The sequence below is a fragment of the Pseudopodoces humilis genome, chromosome 15, assembly GCF_049639895.1.
Source record: "Pseudopodoces humilis isolate 2021_Gansu_Grassland_sample_001 chromosome 15, ASM4963989v1, whole genome shotgun sequence".
Classification (NCBI taxonomy): Eukaryota; Metazoa; Chordata; class Aves; order Passeriformes; family Paridae; genus Pseudopodoces; species Pseudopodoces humilis.
This window is the reverse complement of record NC_142214.1, coordinates 20,086,500-20,108,751: the sequence shown is the minus strand read 5'-3', so window position 1 is coordinate 20,108,751 and position 22,252 is coordinate 20,086,500. Positions and strand designations below refer to the sequence as shown.

Sequence of the window (22,252 nt, the reverse complement as noted above, 5' to 3'; positions counted from 1 at the left end):
TGTAAATCAGCCGCGCCCGCAGCCAATCAGCGCCAGGGGCGGGGCCAGGGGGGCGGGGTCGGGCGCCACCCGCGCCTCCTCCCGGCTCTGGGGACAGCGGGAGCGGCAGCGGCGCCGCCCGGTCCCGTCCCCTCCGCGCGGTGGGGACGGAGCTGCGGGACATCCGCGGGGAGCCCGGCAGAGCCCCGGATCCCCCCGCCCCCGGTGCGCTCGCGGTTCCCGCCGCGCCATAGGCGCACGGGCACGGGCGGGGGGGGCCTCCCGCCGGCAGGGGGCGCCGCTCCCCGCTCCCCGCTCCCCGCTCCCCGCGCGGAGTCCGGGGAAAGCGGGCGCTGCCATGGAGGCGCGCGCCGCGGGCTGCGGCCTGCCCGTATCCACCGGGCGCGGCGGGGCCGGGCGGGCGGGGGGCAGCGGCGGGGCGGGGCAGGCCGGTTACCGGAGCTTTTCTTAACTGCGGCGCAGAGCGTTGCCGGCGCGGAGGTGCGGGCCGGGCGGCGGGAGCCGTGCGTGCTCGGCCTGGAGCGGCGGGCCGGCCGCTACGGGTGAGTGCGAGCCCGGCGGGGCTGCGGGCGCTTCTCCCCCGAGCTGCCGCTGCCGTGGTGGCTGGCGGGGTCCCGGCGGGCTCCCGTCACCCTGCGGGCGGGGACCCGCGGGCCCGGCTCTCCGGAGGTGCCTTCCCGGCTCCCCGGTGCTCCTCCGGCATCCCGAGCCGCTGCTGCCCGGTGCTGGACCCGCCCCGTGCAGGGACAGTTCATCGGCCCTGACTTCTCCCCGGGGGTGTCCGCGTCCTGCACCGTCTCACCTTCCTTTTTCCTCCTCCTGCCCCAGAAACCTAGCGATAAAAATCAAACATTGTGTCTGTACACACGGCTCCCGTTTGTGAGCAGGGCGTTGCTGCCGGGTCTTTACGAGCCTTCCTTCTGTCTGCAGGGTCGTTATTCACTCCCAGGAGAAAGAAAACTCTGATCCGGATTATATTCCCATCAATAGCCGCTTTAAATGTGTGCAAGGTACTGACTGCTGGGGGGAGGAAGAATCCCCTGCTGTTCATCCACAAACCCCAAATTTAGTGTTTACTGTTTCCTGACCTGCCTCCTGAGCATTGAATCCTTTCACTGTGAAACAACAGCTCGCATTTTATGGAATCCCTGGTTCCTCATCCAAGCAGGCTGTCATTCCATGTCAGCATGCAGTTGTGAGGAACTTGGCAGGCTCCAGTGCGTGGTGGGCTTGGCATCACCCAGAGCCAACACACGCAGGACCTGCTGCCAGGGGCTGGGATTTGGTGTCTGCTGGAGTCTGTCTCTCAGGCTTCTCTGCTGTGCCGAGAGCTGGGAGCTGTTGCCTTTTCCTCAATGTTGATATCTAAACTTCCGTACGGTCTAGCAAGCTCTCAGCATCCCACCTGTTGGATCAGGAAGGGCTTTAGGCCCTGTCTTGGAAAAACTTAAGTAGCAGCAAGTGGCCCTAGGGCAAATCTTTGTAAGGAGTAAAAGTCCTTTTTCCTGGATTTGCTCGTTCCCTTGTGTGCAGTTCAGTGATGTTCTGCCCCTGGTCTTGCCCTGTAGAGAAGCTCTGCTGCACTGATGGGGAAAAACCTTCCAGAGAACTGTGTGGTGGGAATGTCCCTGGGGCCTCGTTGGGAGGTGACTCTCAGAACCGTTAGGAATGTCCAGATGTAAATTAGAGCTCTTTGTTCCTGTCAGGACTCTTGGTGGCTGGTAGCAGGCAGTGTAATGACGTGAGTCCTCAATTACTGCAGCATCCAGCGTCAGCTCTACTGATCCTGTTCTTCTCTTTTCTAGAGGCAGAAGAAACTCTGCTGATTGATATAGCTACAAACAGTAAGTTTCATAAGGGCAGTGCTGTAGCTAAAGGTCCTGTCAGGGAACAGCCACTGGTGCTTGTTTTGCCTCCCAGTCTTCCCCCAGGCTCTGTGTTTGTCCTCTGCTCAAACGGGGGTTGTTTTCCCTCTGATGTTGTCATCTGGCTCTGTCAGACACTCAGTTGTCAAGACAGACAAGGTTTGAAATGCAAACAATTGAAATGTTTGCAGTTTTTCTTCCTGCTTTTGGAGCTCTTCTCTGCGAGGTTGCAGCAGGGAGGATTCCGAAAGCCAGGAGAAGTGCTGGGGTTAGCCCAAGCAGGGCGGGGGGACCTCAGAAGCGCAGGGAGAGTAACTTAGTGCAGGTTTCCATCCCAAACAACACCTGAAACTGGCTGGGAAGCCTGGGGACTCTGAGCCAGCCTGGGCTGACGCAGTGAGTGTGCTTGAAGCAGGCTGCAAGGTCCGGATCCAGGGTGACGAGGCACCGGAGCGGCTCTTCGAGATCCCTGACGAGGAGCGCTGCTTGGGATTCCTGTCGGAAGTGCAGAGCATACAGGAAGGTGAGCAGAGTTGCCCCTGGGGCTGTGAAATCCTCTGCCAGCAGTTTCTGACAGGGATGGGTTTTTTTCCAGCCCACCTGAAAGCGTCTCTTCCTGAAGCAAAGGACTCAGCCATTTGGCATCAGGTGGAGAAGAGCCTCACAGGTCTGTCTCCAGGTACAGCTGGCTTTGTTGTGGGGCTTGTGCAGTGCTGGGGTGCCCAGGGTAGGAGCTGGGTCTGGCCCTGCTTCCTTGACTGTTAATTCCCTCCTAAGTGCTGTTTTCAACTTTGTTTTGTGCATGTTAAGGTCCTTCCTGCCTTGGCTTGGGGTTAGTGCCCCTTTCTCCAATTTCCAGGGACACGCTGTTGATATATTCCTACCATCATTTGGTTTTTTGCTTTCTGTGGAGTTAGGTTTTTTCCTTCTTGATCTGAGCTGTTTCAGATTGTTTCTCAGGGTGTTTTTCTTGGATTTTTGTTACAGGAGCTCTGGGGTTTGAGGATGACTTCAATACTCTGAGCCTAGAAGAGAAAAGGAACATGCAGAACCACCAGGCGGGATCTCGGCGGGAGCCCCCGCCTCCTCCCGTCCCTCAGAATAAGCAGTAAGAAAAGCAGGGGATCTGTTCCCTTTTTCACTTTTCTTCCTAGACAGCAGAACTAGTTCTAGTGCTGCTCTTGCCTCCTTCCTAGGTTTCACCGAGAGAGAGAAGGCACATCCAGAGACCAGCCCAAGGTGACCAACACGATGCGCAAGATGTTTTTGCCCAGCACGCAGTCGGGGCAGAGAGAGGGGCTCATCAAACATGTGCTGGCCAAGAGGGAGAAGGCCTACATCAACCTGCACAACTTCAGGTGAGACCTGGGAGGGAAGGACAGAGCTGGGGGGTGTTTCCTACGAGCTTGGATCTCACCCAGGATCGGACCCTGGCAGCTGCTGATGTTGCAGCTCAGGTGGCCAAAGAGGATGGTACAGCCCAAGTCACCAAGTGTCCATGGGGCAGCTGCTCCTTTTATCTTCTCTGGGTGTGTCAGATCTCCTGAGCCTTGGAAAGGCTGGAGCAGGTGGGCAGGAAGAGTGAGGACAGATGTCCCACCGTAGTGTTGTGTTAAAAGAGCCAGATGTTTGCTGGTGGAATGTCTCACTCCGAGAGGAGTGTCACTGGGAGTGAGCCCAGCCTGGGAGCATTTTCAAGGAGCAGCTGAGGGAGCAGGGGAGCCTCAGCCTGGAGAAAAGGAGGCTCAGGGGGGACCTTCTGGCTCTCCCCAACTCCCTGTCAGGCTCTGCTCCCAGGGAACAAGAGAGAGTACAAGAGGAAATGGCCTCAAACTGCACCAGGAAAGCTTCAGGGTGGACAGCAGCAGGATTTTCCCCATGGAATGGGTGGTCAGGCCTCGGCAGGGGCTGCCTAGGGAGGTTTGGAGTCCCCATCCCTGGAGGTGTGAAAGGAATGCCTGGATGTGGCACTCAGAGCTCTGGGCTTGGTGACATGGTGGGGATTGGGCACAGGTTGGACTCGGTGATCCTGGAGGGCTTTTCCAGCCTCAGTGATCCTGTGGCTTTCAGATCCCCCATGGCTGCCACTGCCCCATGCAGGGACAGCTCCCAGTGCGTGCCTGCAGCCAGAACACTGCTGTGCTGCTGTGCTTTTCATTGTGTTTTCTAACAGCTCCTCTGCTTTTGTGCTGCAGGTTCTTTGTGGGAACGTGGAATGTGAATGGGCAGTCTCCTGACAGCTTCTTGAATCCATGGCTGGTGTGTGACACGGAGCCTCCAGACTTCTACTGCATCGGGTGAGGGGATCCAGGAGGGCTGGGCTGGGTTTGGGTTCCTGCTGTGCTCACAGAGGCTGCACAGAGCTGAGCTGTGTCACACAGGGGCTGTCTGAGGGCAAAAAAAGCCGTCAGATGAGGCAGAGGATCAGGTTGAACAGAGCTAGCATGACATAATGGATTTTCCTGGAGGCATCTGCAGGGTTTGCTCATTGTCCTCTGCCTGTTCTCAGGGAGAGGGCTGCTGGGGGTTTGTGCTGGGGTCCCAAAGGCACTGTGGGGAAATCCTACTGCTTTATTTAGCAAGTGGCCATAAGGAGCTGTTCCTCCAAGGGCTGTTGCTGGAGGTTTCACGTTCCTGTAGGAAGAAGGGGACGTGCAGGAGGGCTGGAGGTGCTAAGCTCTTGGGTTTCCAGGTTCCAGGAGCTGGACCTCAGCACGGAGGCTTTTTTCTACTTTGATTCTACAAAGGAGCAGGAGTGGCTGTCTGCTGTGGAGAGGTTCCTGCACCCTAAGGCCAAATACAAGAAAGTGAGTTCTGCTCAGTGGCATGGGGGCTTGTCATGGAGCTGGCGTGATGGGAGGGGAAAAGGAAACGGGCTTCCCTTGTCCTCCCTGTCCAAGGAGCAAGGCTTGGAGAAACCAAGGGTGGTACTGGACATGTGCATGCCTGGGCACGTGTCAGCTGTGTCAGGTTAAATCTGGAGAGTCTGCTTCTGCACCACAGTTGTGGGGAAATACTGTGCTTTAAAGCAGAAATTTGTAAAGGTGGGGGACCACAATACCTTTATCAAATAGGAGGTAGTGCCAGGGAAGCAGCAGGTTCAAATTCTCTACCTATATTACCTTCTCATCCTGTAGTACAGGAGCCAGATGTGTCCTGAGCTGATAAATTAAATGAGTAGCTTTTCCCTGAAGGAATGGGATGATTTATGAAGTGAAATCTTCCAGATGCTGCTGCCTTGAGTCAGAATTGCTTCAGCTGTGGCAACAGGACTTTGTTCTGGCTCCTTTAGAGCAAGACATTGGTTTTGTCTCTGCTGTGGCAAACCTTCCTGCTGCAGGGACCAGTCCTGGATACATGAATGGGTTTCCCTTTCCTCCTTGGGCTGTGTGTTTGCTGTCACACCCCATCCTGCTTGCTCTGAGCAGGTGTTACAGGGAGTGAAGCAGGAAATGGAGTATCTTGCTGAAATGAGACCTACCAAAGGAAGTCATGGCCCAAACTGCAGGGGGATTCCTGCTCCCTCCCCTCCCTTTGCTTCACCTGAGTTTTGGGTGAATTTCTCCCACCTCAGTGAAAGGGAGAGCACAGGATATGGCTGCAGGAGGGGGAAGTGGCTGGAGCTGTAGATAAGGCTTGTGGTCACTTGCAAATTCTGCTCCTGCAGAGCAGACTGGGTGCAGCCCTTAGAGCCAAATTCTCTGCTCTCCGCTTCTTTCCTCACCCCATTGACTCAGTCCCACCAGATGTGAATGTTTCTGTGCATACAGGTGAGCATGCAGACTGTGCTCGAGCAGATGAGGCCTTGTCACTGTTTCAGAGTGGCGATAGCACCGTTTTGGAGGTGCAGGAAGGTCACAGACTGGGCAGGGTTGGCTTAGCACACGTACAAGATCAGCAGCAGACCTGAGATCCCCACTGGGACAGGGCACACGAGCACAGTGTCAGCCTCTGTGGGCTGAGAGATAACTGCTCAGGTCCAGAGGGGCCCTTGGCTTTAGGGAACGAGTATTTCCTGGGAAGGAGCCTGTCTGTAGCACAGAGATGCCTTTTGCTACCCTGTGCCTCAGGGAAACGAGAACATCTCTGTGCATTCCCCTCTGCTCTGGAGTCCGCAGTAAGCCAGGGTGAGCTCTGACTCCCACTGCACCTGCCTGGAGCACTCAGAGCCTTCTCTGCCTGTGCTGGTCAGAGCACAGCAAGGGCTGAGACCTGAGTCACAAACCTGCCAGGCATTTATTTGCTTTCTCTTTGCCCAGCCTGTTGTAGGGAGGGACCAGAGTAGGGAATGCAGTGAGCTCAGCACCGCTGACAGCTCCTGGGGGTGACAGGTGGACCCCAAGAACCTTGCTGTGGACAGGAGACCCTTTGGGTTCTCTTGTGCAATTAGGGATTGAGTAGAGAACACGAGGAACAGCGAGAGCCAGAGCAGCAGAGCATCAGGCAGAGCAGATCAGATCAGAACTGCGTTCCCTCTGCCTCTCTGGCAATTCAGGATCCTGTTTATTTTTGCAGGTGCAAATGGTCCGCCTCGTTGGGATGATGTTGCTCATATTTGCTAAGAAGGATCATCTGAGCAATATCAGGGAGATTGTGACAGAGTCTGTGGGCACAGGAGTCATGGGAAAGATGGTGAGTCACCGAGGCCAGCTTGTGGCTTCCCTGTATCCGTGCAAGAAGTGGCACAGTCTGGTTTGGTTCACCTGGGCCACCCCTGCCCCTCCCTGTGCCTGCCCCGCTGCAACCCCGCTGCTCCCTCCTGTCCCCAGGGCAACAAGGGTGGTGTGGCCATCAGGTTCATGTTCTACAACACCACCTTCTGTGTCGTCAACTCCCACCTGGCTGCCCACGTGGAGGACTTTGAGCGCCGAAACCAGGACTACAAGGACATCTGTGCCCGGATGAGCTTCGTAATCCCCGGTGACAGCCTGTCCGAGCTCAACATCATGAAACACGAGTGAGTTGTGCCCTTTGGAAGCGGTGTCGAGTGACCCAAGCCACACCAGAACTGCAGCAGCAGGAGGTTTCATGCACATGAGTTTTCTGGCTTGATGAAATAAATTGAAATCCCAAGGGCTGTGGTGTGCTGCAGTTCCTGCAGACAAGCTGGTCACCTCCTTGCTGCAGTGCCTTGTGCACCCTGTCCCCAGTGTCCCTCTCCTTGCATTTGTGAATAACTTAGGCCTTTTCAGCAAGCCTAAACAGAATACAAATGGTTGGTACTTCTGTAATTAATAGTTAAACCATTTAAAAACCAAAAATGTAGAGTGGATTACTGCAGGAGAAAACTTCAAATATTAGATTATCCCTGATAATCCACTAATGGAAATGTTGAGGTTTGACTATAAACAGGAAGAGCTTTGGTACTAGCAAGAGGTTTAAATTTTAATCTTTAAATGAAACCTTTATGGAGCAAAGAGTGAGTCCCATAAGTGTTTCTTTAGTTGCTGATAGCAAGGAGGCTGTAGGCCTGGAGAGGAGCAGGGTGGGAGCGAGTGCTGGTGAGCTGTGGCTGAAGGCTGCGATGGGAAACAGTGTCCAGAAGGTTGTAAACTCCAGGAACTTAATTCTGCTCCTGCTAATTCTGTGTCAGGAGGTCTTGGCTCAGTAGGTGGTGCAGCAGCTCCTGCTCTGGTTGAAGGGAAGGCAGTGAAAAAGCAGCAGGTAAAGCAGGTGCCACATGAGGGACATGGCAGATAGAGCTGGCTGACAGGCTGGCTCTGCTCAATGAGCTCCACCTCAGTATCAGCTGGACTTCGTGTGAACACTGGTTTTGCTTCATTAGAGAGTCTGTGCTGTTCTGTGGCTTTTTTTCAGGCTGAGACAAGTGCATTATCTCCTACTAAACCAAGTCTTCAGTCTTTGGGGAGTTCCAGAGGAGATGGACTCAGTCCTGTAGGCTCTGCTGTCACTAGAAGTTTCTGCTGTTGGACTCAAATGCCTCCTTTTTGTCTTCCACATGTCTCAGCTTTAACGTGGTTTATAAAGGGGAGCTGTTAACTGCTGGGTGGCCAGGCCCTGGCACAGGCTGCCCAGAGAAGCTGTGGTTGCCCCATCCCTGGAATTGTTCAAGGCCAACTTGGACAGGGCTCGGAGCAACCTGGATAATGGAAGTTGTCCCTGTCCATGACAAGATGAGCTTTAAGCTCATTTCCAAACCAGACCATTCCATGATTCTGTGTGTATCTTTGTTTGCAGTGTTGTTATCTGGCTGGGAGACCTGAACTACAGGCTGTGTCTGCTGGATGCCAGTGAGGTGAAGAATCTCATCAGCAGGAACGAGCTGCAGAAGCTGCTGACCTATGACCAGGTCAGTGAAGTCACTCACATTCACCCCATCCCTGGGAAGGCATCTTGGTTCAGGATGTGCCTCTGCTGGAGAGGAGCTGGGGAAGGGGCTGGAGCACAAATCTGGTGAGGAGCACCTGGGTTGCTCAGCCTGGAGAGGAGGAGGCTCAGGGGGAACCTTCTTGCTCTCTACAGCTCCCTGCCAGGAGGGTGCAGCCGGGTGGGGGTTGGCCTCTTCTCCCAGGTGACAGCTGGCAGGACAAGAGGAGAGACTTGAGGCCTCAAGTTGTGCCAGGAGAGGTTCAGGTTGGATGTTGGGGAAAATATTTTATGGAAAATGCTTTCCAGCCATGGCACAGACTGCCCAGGACAGAGATGACCCCATTCCTGGAGGGATTTAGCAGACACATAGAGGTGGCACATGGGGACATAGGTTAGTTGTGGCCTTGACAGTGCTGGGGGAACAGTTGGACTCAGTGGTTTTGGAGAGCTTTTCCAAGCTATGTAATTCCATGGCACACAGCAATAAGGGTTTGGACACAGGCACTGGACCCTGACAGAGCTCTGGGCGTGCTGCTTGCAACATCTCCCTAAACAAAACCAGATTGTCCATGCTGGGGTGACTCAGGCAGGCACTGTGTAAGTGTGTCCGTGTCTCAGAGCAGGAGTTCTCTTAAACACAAACTACAAGCTGAACACAGGCATTTGTAACAGCAACAACAGCTGCTGTGATCAGTGCTGTGGAAGAGGTATTGATTTGGAGCCCAGTTTGACCTGAATTCTGTGCTGCCACCTCCCCTGCTCGGCATTCCCTGCAGCACACGGAGGCTGGTGGCAGGTGCCCTTCAGGTGAAGGGTTGCACTTGGGAAACATGAACAACAGTGGTGCAATATCACCTCTGACACAGTTTAACAGTAAATTTGGTTGGTTGTCCTCTGTAGCTCGTTTTTGCTGTACTGCAGAGCTTCGTGCAGGCTGCAGCTGAGGTCTTAGTGAGGAAAACATCCAGGAGATTTTTCAGAGGAGTAAAGGAGCAAAGGAGGGTGGTGTCAGGTGGTCAGGCAAGTGCAGTCCTGGAGGTTTTTGCTAAAGTGATTGGTGGGGAAAGATTAATGATGGCAATCTTAAGCATGAAAACTGATGAAAGCATTCAGTAATTAGTATTTCCCTTAACCCTTGCTTGATGCTGCCTGCATGTTCTGGTGAGCAGTGTCCATTTGTACTCAGTCTGTTTGGAAAACATTCCAGTTGTGTGTTAAAGGTGTGAGGTCTGAGAGGCAGTTTGGGGGTGTCTGTGAATCCCACAGGCCTGCAGATCTGCTCTCTGACACCGCTGTGGCAGGGGAGGCTTTCTTGGGTTTGGTTTGGTTTTTTTTTTCTTTTTAAAGCTTTCTTTTTCTGCTTTAGCTGAATATTCAGCGCACTCAGAAGAAAGCATTTGCAGATTTCATGGAGGGAGATATTACATTCATCCCCACGTATAAATATGACTCTAAAACAGATCGCTGGGACTCCAGGTACACTGGGCGTGTTTACCTATGACCTAAAACACATTTTCTCACAAAACCTGATTTCCTGCTTCCTAGAGCTGTGAATACCTGTCAGTGTTGTTTGGCCTTCCTTTCTTTCCTGCTTTCTGCAATAAGCACCCCCTGTGTGAGTTGACCAGGCACATCCCTTAGAGCTCTGTTGCTGCTGATCCCACTGGATGAGGGCAGGTGAAGTGGGAGCTCAGGTGACACTGCACTAGGGGCTTCTTCTATTACCAGGGACAGGCAAACAGTATAAAAAAGGAATTGAAGAGCTAAGGAAACAGGCTCTCTGAGTCACCCTGTCCCCTGACTTGCACACCCACAGGGTGGCTGCACTGTGATAGCAGCTGTGGTTCCTGCTTGGTGCCTCCCACAGACATGGCTGCATCTGCTGCAGGGGCTGCTCCCAAGGGAGAAACTCCCAAGAAGGACTTTCAAACCATGTGGTGATTGAATTTGCCATGTTTATGAATCAGCAGAGTAGTTAATCTGAGGAGGGATAACCCAGGATTCAGGCTTCACAACATAACAGTGATCACTGAGTAGACTTTCCGTAGTGGAAACAGTGAGTGACGGGTTGGACTGTGGGCACACAGGTCTGGCAGCACAAGAAAGTCATGCAGCTTGGGTCACACATGGGTTCAGGCTGTGGAAATGGGCTTGGCTGAGGGTTATTTTGTTTCCTGGTGCTGGAGAGGATGGGAATTTTATCTGCTGTATTGGGAAAGGGGGAGAGAGCAGAAGAAATAACAGAGTTCAAGCTGGGGTTTGTGCTAGGGGTTCATCCCATCACCGCTGTGATGATGTGGGTGGAGGGAGCTGCCTGGCTGGGAAGAGGAGCAGCTGGGATGGTGTGACAGGACTGTTGGATCCCCCTGGTAACCTGTTTTCCTCTGCAGCGGGAAGTGCCGCGTGCCAGCGTGGTGCGATCGGATCCTTTGGAGAGGAGGGAACATCCAGCAGCTGCGCTACTGCAGTCACATGGAGCTCAAGACCAGTGACCACAAACCCGTCAGCGCCCTGTTCCGCATCGGGGTGGGTCTGTGTGTGCCAGGGCAGCGTCCCAGCACGGCCAGGCCTTGCTGTGGGAGCGCTGCAGGCTCGGGACACCTCTGCTCAGGCTGCTGCAGGAGGGCAGCTGAGCCCAGCTGAGGCTTGCCTGCTGCACGTGCAGCACTGCAGTGGTGACCCCGCTGTGCCCTCCTGCCCACGGAGACACAGCAGGACCTGGACCTGGCTGGAGCTGGGCTGTGTCAGACGTGTCATCTGGTTCACACCTCAGTGTCTTCAGAGCACAGTGGCAGCAAATCCGGGTTTTCTGGTGCAGCAAATGGGGACACCCCATGCCCATTTTTGCTGCCTCCTGCTCCCTGGGTGGCTCAGGTCACAGGATGGGTCAGGTTGGAAGGACCACAGTGGCTCGTCTGGTCCCATCTCCCTGCTCCAGCAGGGCCATCCCAGAACACCTGGCACAGAACTGTGTCCAGGCAGAGATTTCACAGCCTCTCTGGGAAATCCATTTCAGTGCTCAGTCACCCACACAGTGAAGAAGTTCTTCCTCATGTTCAGGTGAAACTTCTTGGGATCAGTTCCTGCCCATGCCTCTGGTGCCATTACTGGGCCCCAGGGAGCAGAGCCTGGGCCCTGCTCTGAGCCCTCCCTGCAGACAGGCACAGACAGGGCTGAGAGCCCCTCTCAGCTGTCTCCTCTTGAGGGTGAACAGCCCCAGCTCCCTCAGCCTTTCCTGCTAAGGGAGATGCTCCAGGCCCTGCAGCATCTCTGTAGTTTCTGCTGGCCCCGCTCCAGGAGCTCCATGTCTCTCCTGTACTGGGGAGCCCAGAAGTGGACACAGCACTTGTGTGCTGAGCAGAACAGGCTGAATCTATCTAAAGAAAAGCCTTTCTCCTCTCCCTCTGCAGAAACGAGGAGTGCTGCAGCATGCCAGTGGTTGCCTCCAGTGGTCTCCCAGCTGTGTGACCAGTGGCCAGACAGACCCTGGTAACACCTGCAGGGGTGAAATCTGTAAAGCTGCAGACTGCACACGTGTGTGAGCTCTCCCAGCCTTGCAGCTACAGAAGCAAGTGCTTAGAGAAACAATTCACTTCTGCAGTTTGCTCATGATCAAGGGAGTTCCTGGAGAGCCAGTCAGAAGCTTTGCTGAGTGTTTTTGTGTCCCACAGGTGAAGGTTGTGGATGAGCAGAAGTATCGGAAGCTGTTTGAAGATATTGTTCGTATAATGGACAGGATGGAGAACGACTTTCTTCCTTCACTGGAGCTGAGCAGGAGAGAGGTGAGGATGAAACTGGGATCACTGTCACTGCCCAAACACAGCAGCCATCAGAACTTCTTTCAAAAGACTTTGTTTCAATAAGCTGGATTATAGGAAATTGAACTCTATCCTTTATCTTACAATCAGGAATTGCAAGGACATGTTGTCTTGGCTCCTTGGCAGGACTTCTGTGAGGAGTTCTGCATTGGGTGGGCTCCTCTCAGCCATGGGGGGGCCACTGCAGGGTCTGTGGGGAGCTGGCCATGGGCCATATCCTGCCCACTAATCACTTGATTTCTCTTTGCTCTGCAGTTTGAGTTTGAGAAGGTGAAGTTCCATCAGCTGCAGAAACAGAAGTTCCAGATTACCAATAATGGGCAGGTCACCTGTCACTTCTCCTTCATCCCAAAGCTCAATGACACCCACTACTGCAAGCCATGGCTTCGGGCCGAGCCTTGTGAAGGTTACCTGGAGCCAGGTGAGTGTACTGCTGTACACCCCCCATCCCATCTCCACTCAGTCCTTCCTGTCTTCCCTCTGTCCCACCTTCCTTGCCATCAGTCTTGTCTGTTTGTCTTTCCTGCCGTGTCCGCGTGTCCCGGTGATGGCTTTCGGAGTGTCGGTGTGCTCCTGAGAGCTCGGGTGTGTTGCAGATGAGAGCACAGAGATCTCCCTGGACGTGTACGTCAGCAAGGACTCGGTCACCCTCCTGAACTCTGGCGAGGATAAGATCGAGGATATCCTTGTCCTGCACCTGGACCGAGGGAAGGACTATTTCCTGACCATCAGTGGGACCTACCTGCCCAGCTGCTTTGGCACCTCGCTCGAGGCCTTGTGCCGGATGAAGCGACCCATCCGAGAGGTTCCAGTCACCAAGCTCATCGACCTGGTGAGTTCTGAGCAGCTCTCCTAACCCAGAGAGAGAGGCCTGCTTCCCTTCTGATTGCTCCCAAAAGCAGGAGCAGTGCCTGCAGCTTGGGTTGTCTGTGCTGGCTCTGAGCTGAGTCACTTCACAGAGCTTGAGGTGCTCTTTTATTCTCCCTGTCTTCCACAGCTAATGGCTTTTGACAGCCTGTACTTTATCCCTTTTTTTCTGAGTAGGCTCTAAATATTGTTTGGTGGGACCAAAAAGTGATGCCAGCACCTTCTGCTGGTGTTACTGGTGCTGGCAGGCTCAGCTGGGTGGCACTGTGGTGTCATAAGAGGTGTGACTGGGGTCCTGTCACCCAGGGTATGTGGGCTTCTTCTGCCATGCTGAGTGCCCCGGGGGCCTTTTCCTTCTGGATGCATTCCCACTGCTCAGGGGCAGCAGCAGGCAGAAGCAGAGGACCAGAGGAAAGTCTGTGGTGTGGGTGTGGGGTGCTGAAGGACACAGCTCAGCAGATGAGCAATGTCACAGCCTCTCTGGCCATTTCCTCCCACACCAGCCACGGTGGGAGATAATGCCTCGAGTGAGAGATAGCTCATCAGGGAGAGATCTCTCTGTGGTGCAGCAAACTGTTCCTCCCCCCAGCCTTTGCCAGCCCCAGCATCAATATTCCTCCTCCCACAGCTCCTTGTGTGCGTGAGAGAGGGTGCAGTGGTGCCCTAGTCACCTCTTGTCCTTTGGGCACTCTCAGCTGTTTCTGGGCTTGTCCCATTTTGGGGATGTAATTCTGCTTTCCAGGCTGGCTTCATTCCTGTCTCCTTTCCTGGCTGTGTTCCAGTGAGGTGCAGCAGCTCCCGAGTGCCAGTTCATGTCCCCGTTCTTGTTCAGCCAGCAGACTCCTTTCTTTCTGCCCACCTGAAAGCTCAGTCCCATTGTTTGAGTCTCTCTGCCATGTGATACCTTTCCTTTCCTCTCCTCACAGTCTCACCCTTACATGAGGGGTTTTTATCTAGTGAGCTGCTGCTTCTCCACCTCTGTAGATTTGACAGCTTCCACTCCCATAGCTTCCACATTTCCTTACCCCTTCAGCAGCTCTCCATTTCCTCTCCCTGCCTCTTCCAGAGCTGGAAAAAGCAGGTGGAAAAGCAACCAGTGAAATGTTCCAGACCCACTTCTAGAACAAGACTGACTTTCAAACAAATCCTCAGAAACCTGAGGAGCCTGAAGCCTGGATCAGGCTGGACCTGGGGAGATGCTGTATCTTGCCACCTGGATCCTGCCTGGCCTGGAGCATTTGGGTGCAGTTCCCCGAGTTTTGGTGCTGCTCAGGCTGTGTGTTAAGAACTTTCTGGACTTGCATGGGCTCATCCTTTGCCGCATCCAGCGTTTTCCTCAGCCTGGCTAGACTTTGTGTGTGGTTCTCAGGGAGAGGAGTCTGGAGATGCAGTCCCTGGGGGCTGAGGTGGGTGGGTGGGGGTAGCACCGTGTAGGTGGGAGTTTGTCTGGGAGCGGCTCTCCTGCTTTTCCCAGGAGGGAGACACTGACACACGGCTGCTGGCACTTGAGCACCTCTCCTTTGGGATTTCAGTATTAGTGTCTCATCCTGTTTTTCCTTTGGATCCTACTCTGGGTTTTAAAAAGCCTCTTGAAGAACCTGTCAGGAACAGGTGAGTCTTGTGGAGCAGATCATGCTGAAGGCTCAACATTAGGGAGAAATTGTTCCCTGTAAGGGTGGAGAGGCCCTGGCACAGTTTGCCCAGAGCTGCCCCATCCCTGGAAGTGTCCAAGGCCAGGTTGGAAGGGGCTTGCAGCAGCCTGGGGTAGTAGAAGGTGTCCCTGCACATGGCAGGGGGTGGAATGAGATGAGCTTTAAGCTCATTCCCAGCCCAAAGCACTCTGATTTTCACTCTCTGAGCAGCCAGGCTCAGGCTGGGGGGTGAGGTGGGGATGACTCATCCGGTACAAAAGTGCAGGTGGCTGTCTGCCCTCCCAAACCTGTCACTGTGTCCCTCCCCCGTGCCTCAGGAGAGGAACCTGTGCCAGCTCCTGTTCCGAGCAAGCTGTTCCCGGGAAGAGGCCGGTCTGTTGGAGCTTCCAGAGGAAGCAAACACTGCAGAGGCCACAGGGGAGCCTGAGATGCTGCTCTCTCCTGGTGTCCCTGTGCCATGGGAGCTGCAGCTGCTCCCAGCTCAGCCTGGCACTGCGTGGGGCTGTTCCCACCCTGCAAGCTTGGTCTGCCAGGACTGGGCACGGACAGCCTGCTTCCGTTCCCTGCCGCAGACCCCAGCAGCAGTGTCCAGGGATGGCTGCCCGGGGATGCTGAGGGCCTGGCTGTGCTGCCAGAGGGCTTGGCACGCTCCTCTGTACTGTGCTAATGCTCTTAGGCTGCAGCAGCAGCCGGGTTTGAGCACAAACCTTCATTCCCCTGACCCTGCCGAAAGCTGCTTAGGGGCCCTGTGAGCTCCACAGCTGCCACACACTCAGAAACACAGATTTAGCCCAGGAAACGTTTTATCTCTGGTCTGGTCACAAGGGAAGATGGCTGAAATAACACAGGGACAGAGATTCTGACCAGGGAACGCCGTCCTGGCGGACACATCTCACCTGCCCATGGCCTGGCTGTTGGCCAGTGCTGTCCAAGCCCCTCGGAGGGGCTTCCAGAAATCCTGGGGCTGTGCATCATGTGAGCAGGATTGTTGCTAATTGGCAAGCAAATCTCTCCACAGGTTTAACTCTGGCCGTGTCAGCAAAATGTGTGAAGGACCTGGTGTTCAGTGGGTTCTTGTAATGCAAATTAGGCTTCTGCTTAATCACAAGAGATAATCCAAGAGTGCTTTCTCCCTCTTAACCACACTTTTTCCTCTCCTCTCTTTCCTGCTGCTCTCAGGAAGAAGACAGCTTCTTAGAAAAGGTAACACAAGCAATTGCTGTGTGGCAGTCTGCTTCTCAGCGGTGTGTTTGTCAAGAACGAGAGCTTTTCCCTTGTTTTGTGTGGCAGAGGGAAGGGGAGGGGAGCACAGAGGGGACACGGCTGCCAGCAAAGCTTCTTAGCACAGCTGTGGGCTGGATGAGAGCATGGAGAAGCACACAGTGACCCCGGAGCCAAGCCCAACTGAGATGTTAAAGCTCACCAAATTTGCTCCTGGAGAAAAAAATTGTTCTCCTGATCCTGACAGCAATGCTGGATATTCCCAAAAAAGATTGGCAGCCTTTGACTTACCCGTGACCATAAGGAGGGGTTCACCACAGCATCCTCTCACACCTGTGGGAAGAGGGCTGGAGCAGCAAACTCGGGCTCCTTCCATCTGGTTGTGTCCCGCTGGAGGCCGAGGGAGGGCCTTGTGCAGGAGGTGGATGTTCCTGGGCCTCCTCAAGCGGTGGAGCTGGGGCTGCTGGCTCTGATGGCCACCGTGCCCAGGGGGATCCTGCTTCCCTTGGCACCGTGCCCCGTGCTGGAGCCAAGCAGGGAACGCGGCCTGGAGAGCAAGGGGGAGATGCTGGGGGTGTTGATGCTCTCAGGGGGAGATGCTGGGGGTGTTGATGCTCTCAGGGGGAGATGCTGGGGGTGTTGATGCTCTCAGGGGGAGATGCTGGGGGTGTTGATGCTCTCAAGGGGAGATGCTGGGGGTGTTGATGCTCTCAAGGGGGAGATGCTGTGGGTGTTCATGCTCTCCCTGCGCTGGCTCTGGCATCTGTAAATGGTTTGAGCTGGTTCTGCCCCGGCTTCCCAGTGTGAGCAGTTCCTCTCTGGGCTGTCAGTGCAGCTGCAGAGTACAACAGGAGAGGAAGGAACGTTCCCTCCCCCAGAGGGGATCGAGCTGGGCTGTTTAACCACATGAAGCTCACAGACTCCCTCCTGGCAGAGGAGAAGGCAGGAATTTTAGTGTTTCTTTGGTTCTTGCTTTGCTTCGCTTCTGGGAGCTCCTTCCCGTGCCAAGGACGTGGCGGTGTCGCCCTTCCTCGGAGGGGCCAGGAGAGGGCGCTCGGGGCCCGGCGCTCCCGCCTCCTGTTCCTGCTCCTGTCCCTGTTCCTGCTCCTGTCCCTATCCCTGTTCGTGCTCCTGTCCCTGCCCCTGTTCCTGCTCCTGTTCCTGTCCCTGCTCCTGTTCCTGTTCCTGCTCCTGTCCCTGTCCCTGTCCCTGCTCCTGTCCCTGTTCCTGCTCCTGTCCCTGTTCCTGCTCCTGTCCCTGTTCCTGCTCCTGTCCCTGTCCCTGTCCCTGCTCCTGTCCCTGCTCCTGTCCCTGTCCCTGTTCCTGCTCCTGTCCCTGTCCCTGTTCCTGCTCCTGTCCCTGTCCCTGCTCCTGCTCCTGTCCCTGTCCCTGCTCCTGCTCCTGCTCCTGCTCCTGCTCCTGCTCCTGCTCCTGCTCCTGTCCCTGTCCCTGCTCCTGTCCCTGCTCCTGTCCCTGCCCCTGTTCCTGCTCCTGTCCCTGCTCCTGTCCCTGTCCCTGCTCCTGTCCCTGTCCCTGTCCCTGCTCCTGTCCCTGTCCCTGCTCCTGTCCCTGCTCCTGCTCCTGCTCCTGTCCCTGTCCCTGCTCCTGTCCCTGCTCCTGTCCCTGTTCCTGTCCCTGTCCCTGTCCCTGTCCCTGTTCCTGCTCCTGTCCCTGTCCCTGCCCCTGTTCCTGTCCCTGCTCCTGTCCCTGTCCCTATCCCTGTTCGTGCTCCTGTCCCTGTTCCTGCTCCTGTCCCTGCCCCTGCCCCTGTTCCTGCTCCTGTCCCTGTCCCTGTCCTGTCCCTGTCCCTATCCCTGCTCCTGTCCCTGCCCCTGCCCCTATCCCTTCCCTGTCCCTGTTCCTGTCCCTGTTCCTGCTCCTGCTCCTGTCCCTATCCCTGCTCCTGCCCTTGCTCCTCCTCCTCCTCCTTCTCCTCTGCCCCAGGCACCTCCAGCCTTCTCCTCTTCCCTGAGGATCTGGCATCTCCAGCATGGGCATCTCCACAGCTCTCCCAGTCATGCCTAGGGCTGCTCCAGTGATGCCCTGGCACAGGGGGTTTCTGTAGAAGAGCCTCAGGAAGCCTGGGAAGTGTCCACAGCCCTGGGAGAGGGTCTGCAGCTCTCTTCCTTTCCCTCTCAGAGCAATTCTCTAATGCTCCCCGACCTGCCCAGTGCACGTGGCTGTGCAGCCAGGACTGCTCATCTCCTGGCAGGGTCAGACCTGGGGCTGACAGAGCTGTGCCGTGCCATGTGGCAAGTGGGGCTACTGCCCGTGCCACCAGGGCTCGTGCCAAGCCAGGGCGTGTCTGGGCACAGCAGGGAGGTCACCCCTGGCTGCTGTCAGTGGCTGTGTGTGCTGCAGGGACAGAGTGGCAGCTGTTGCCTCAGCTGGAGCAAGGTGCTTTCTGTGTGGCTTGGGGGCTCCTCTGCTGGTGGCGGGGTTGTGTCCCTGCTTGTGCTGGCTCCTGGGTGCTTTGGGAGTGCTGGGCATGGCTTCCTCCCTGGAGGAATGGGAGTGATCGTGAAGTGAGAGTAAAATCAAGCCAAGAGCCCGGATCCGGTTAAAGCTTGGTGTGATGGAGACGCCTGAGCCGTGGAGCTCCTCAGCTGCTCCACAGCAGGAGCTGTGACAGTGCTGGTGTGTACTCAGTGAGAGCCCTCCTGGGAAACCAGGGCAGGAACTGGAGGAATCAGGACGGTTGCAGAGCCCCGAGGGCAGCCGTGGCTGGAGCAGCCGCAGTCAGGGAAGGCGAGGGCTGGGTGGGCCGGGGCTCCGGGACTCGCTGGCTCCCAGCCCCTGCTGCCCGCGGGCTGCGAGCTGGGCCGGGGCTCCGTGGGCAGCCAGAGCCCCCTCCCGGGGGGCTGAGGGGGCTGGGGCTGCTGCAGAGAGCGGGCAGGTTGTTCCATGGGGCAGCAGGAGGGAGAGGAGCCAGGACCAGGAGCAGTGGCTGGTGCTGTGACAGTGGGTCAGGGCTCGAGCACCCCGGGGTCCTGCTGCCTCCCCTCTCCCAGCTTTCCCTACCTGGGACTTAGGGCCTGAGGTCTCCCTGAGCCCTTGTGTGCTTTCTCCCCAGGAGAAATCCATCCTGCAGATGGGCTCCCTGGACAGCGAGGAGGCAAGTGAGGTGCCACTGCAGGTGCCAAAGGAGATCTGGCTCTTGGTGGACCATCTATTCAAGCATGCCCTTCACCAGGTGAGAGGGAGGGTGAGGTAGAGGGCCTCTGCCACGATGGAGCTCTCCTGGTGACCTGGTTCCTCACAAGCACCTGGAGATCAGCTCCAGTTTGTTTTCAGGGCAAGGCTTTTCCCTGTGCTTGAGGCACTGGCTGGGTGTCCTGGGCTTCCCCACTCACTGGGAGTCACCATCTGCCTCAGCCTTTGTGGAGAAGGTGACTTACTCCATCCCTGTGCTGTTTTTGACAGGAGGACCTGTTCCAGACTCCAGGCATGCAGGAAGAGTTGGAGCAGATCATTGACTGCCTGGACACCAGCATTCCTGAGACAATCCGTATCCTTCCGTGATGGATCTCAGCTCTGCTGGGAGAGTTCGCTCTCGGGAGAGCTTGTCTGTCACCATTACCTGGCAGGGAGAGGTTCCCCTTGGGCCCTCCACAACCTCTCTGAAAGTCAGATCTGTGCTGGCCAAAGCAGCTGGGGGCTCTGGAAGCTTCTGCAGGGCTGTGCCAAGCACAGGAGCTGGGATACTGAGGAAATGGTGTGGAGGAGAGGTTAATGGAGTGGGGGACTCCTGTGCAGCCAGAGGGTGGGAAAATGCAGAGCAGGGTGGATGGAGCAGTGTTTTCCATGGGTGGGGGACAGTGGAGGAGGAGGAGGAGGAGGAGAGGTTAGACAGGCAGGGAACTTGAGTGAGCTCCAGCAAGATGACATCTGGGGAGGGAGGGGATCTCTGTTCAGCATGACCCTTGATTCCCAGTGCTCCAGCGGGCAGTAATCACTCTGTGGCTGAAGCTCTCCTCATCTTCCTGGAGGCTCTGCCAGAGCCTGTGATCTGCTATGAGCTGTACCAGCGGTGCTTGGAGGGGTCCCACAGCAGCCGGCTGTGCCGACAGGTGCGGGGCTGTGCTGGCCTGTGCGGCTGTGCTGGCTCAGGGCTGCTCCTGCTGCCCTGGGCTGGGCCTGCCTGGGCCCTGCTCCCTGCCCAGGGGCTGGCAGTGCCTCTGGCAGAGCGGGCAGCTCTTCCAGAGAGACCCCAAGTGAGCCCTGTCTCGCCCTGAGCACATGGGGAGCAGGGAGGGGCCGAGCCAACCCAGGTTCTGAGGGCTTGAGCACCTGCTCACAGTGCAGAACAATTCCTGTCCTTCCATGGAGGGCTGAGCGTGGCTCTTAACATCTGGTGGGGCAGCAAGCCAGGCCTAGCATGTCCCTGAGCAGAGGGGGAAGTTTTGTGGCAGTGGGAGCCGGGATGTGACTGGAAACAAGCAGGAAGCAGCCCCAAGGCAGTGGGGGCTTTTTCCAGCTTTCTTTGAAGCAGTGTCACCAGGAGCCACAGCCCACAGGTGCCGTCAGCACTGGGCTGCAGCTGTGGGTGCGTTGCTGTGGCTCCTGGAGTGCCACACGTGCCCAGGCTGCAGCAGCGGGAGCTGGGAGAGCTTCCTGACACCATTTCCCTGCAGGTGATCCTTCAGCTGCCGAGCTGCCACCGCAACGTGTTCCGGTACCTGATGTCCTTCCTGCGGGAGCTGCTCAGGTACTCGGAGGACAACAACGTCAGTGCCACCATGATCGGTGAGTGTCGTTCCTCTGCAGCCCTCGCTCCGTCCCAGCCTCTTCCTGCACCTCCCAAGGTCTAAAGGACTGATTTTACCTGCCTCCACAGCCGCCCTGTTCTCCAGCCTCCTCCTGCGCCCTCCGCCCAACCTGATGGCCAAGCAGAGCCAGCAGGACCGCCAGCGTGCCATCAACTTCCTCACCAGCTTCCTGCTCGCCGGGGACGAAGAGTGACTCGCGCCGTGTGCCAAAGCCGGGCCCGCGCTGCAGCCGGGCCTCTCTCAGCTCCGAGGGGTAAAGGCTCGAAGCTCTGCAAGTGCCGTGTTTACAGTGGGAAGGGACGCTCCCCTCCTCGCCTCTCCACACCCCACGCTGCAGAGGCACCGCTCGCTGCGCCGCCACCCACCTCCGGAGCCTCGGCCACCCACCTCCGGAGCCTCGGCCACGCACCTCCGGAGCCTCGGCCATTCACCTCCGGAGCCTCGGCCATTCACCTCCAGAGCCTCGGCCACCCACCTCCGGAGCCTCGGCCACCCACCTCTGGAGCCTCGGCCACCCACCTCCGGAGCCTCGGCCATTCACCTCCGGAGCCTCGGCCATTCACCTCCGGAGCCTCGGCCACCCACCTCCGGAGCCTCGGCTTCCCCGCGGGAGCCGGCCGGATGTGGCGGTACCCGAGCACCGTGCCAGCGCCCGTCGGCCCGTGGCAGCGTCACCGATTGTCCAGGTCACGCTTCTCTCTGTGTCACCCCCATCTGCCAGGAGCTGCTGTGGAGAGGGGTGGGGATGGCCGGTGCTCTCGGCGGCACGGCGCGTCCCTCCGGCGCCGGGTACGCGTGTGCTGCCCAGACTGCAACGTGTGCCACCCTCTGCCACACAGCCCTGCCAGCCCTGCTGCCATCACTGTGCTATGGACCGTGCTCACCCAGGAAAGGTGGTTTGGACATTCGGCCTCTCCCCTTCGGCAGGGCCTTTCCCCTCTCCCCTCCCTCCCAGGACACGAGGCCTCGGCACACAGCTCTGTCCCTGCACCCCCCGTTCTGCCCTCACTTTCCTCTCCCTTCCCTGCCCCATTTTCCCCCAAGGACACGGGATGATGGTGGCTGGCTCACAGTGGCCAGGGTCAGGTGGAGCCATGAGCTGCCCTCTGTGTGTCTTGAGCAGGATGGGACCACTGTCCCTCCAGGCCAGCCTGCAGTGTGGGGGTGGGACAGGTGGGTGCCCAGGTGCCACCAGAGTCCGTTCTCTCCTTCTGGGGTGCTAGCAGAGGGTGCAGGTTTGGGGGAGTAAGAGGAGCCAGAAATGCTCCCTGGGGGCCAGAGGAGCAGCTGGGGGGGCCGCGGTGCAAGGGTCACACCCAGCTGGCTGAGGGGACAGCCCTGGGGCTGGTGACAGGGTACAGGAGTGGCCTGTCCCACTGAAACACTACGAGGCCTGTGGGGCCACGGGGCCTCAGGTGGGGGAGGCCAAAGCCAAGGGGAGAGGGTTGTGGTCACAGAGCCCCGGCCGGAGCCTGGGATTAGCCCAGGATGTCGTGTGGCCCTGCGCTCCCCATGCACTGGCTGAGCTGCCACGGGCTCCCTTCCCTTCTGCCTTTTTCTTTTCCTTAAAATTTTTAAATTACATAATTTATTGGGAAACCATTAGTTCCGAATAAACCTCTGTTGTGCAAGGCCTGGGGGCTGCGCGGGGCGTGCCTGCCCTCCCTGGGGCAGCTCCGCAGTGTCACGGAGCCCTGCCTGGAGCTCAGCTGTGCCGGTGCTGTGCCCGT

The 22,252-nt window shown here is 56.9% G+C and overlaps 1 protein-coding gene across 4 annotated transcripts; it reads left to right on the top strand.

The window, feature by feature from the left end:
- Positions 1-300: 300 nt before the first annotated feature.
- OCRL (OCRL inositol polyphosphate-5-phosphatase) lies at positions 301-22,153 on the top strand. Of its 4 annotated transcripts, none has more exons than XM_014256377.2 (24): positions 301-370; positions 463-542; positions 931-1,010; positions 1,806-1,844; positions 2,281-2,388; positions 2,461-2,544; positions 2,853-2,973; positions 3,062-3,223; positions 4,061-4,162; positions 4,558-4,672; positions 6,381-6,497; positions 6,635-6,822; positions 8,064-8,175; positions 9,562-9,671; positions 10,586-10,721; positions 11,867-11,977; positions 12,269-12,434; positions 12,610-12,845; positions 15,712-15,735; positions 18,827-18,946; positions 19,177-19,261; positions 19,696-19,823; positions 20,388-20,499; positions 20,591-22,153. In XM_014256377.2, exons 1-24 carry the CDS (start codon positions 338-340, stop codon positions 20,713-20,715), a joined length of 2,694 nt encoding a protein of 897 aa, XP_014111852.2. In that variant the 5' UTR covers positions 301-337; the 3' UTR covers positions 20,716-22,153. The 4 variants fall into 4 exon arrangements, with proteins under 4 accessions (XP_014111852.2, XP_087918665.1, XP_087918666.1 ...); XM_088062539.1 differs by having other exon boundaries at positions 2,278-2,388; positions 2,461-2,532; XM_088062538.1 differs by having other exon boundaries at positions 302-370; positions 2,278-2,388.
- Positions 22,154-22,252: the final 99 nt, after the last annotated feature.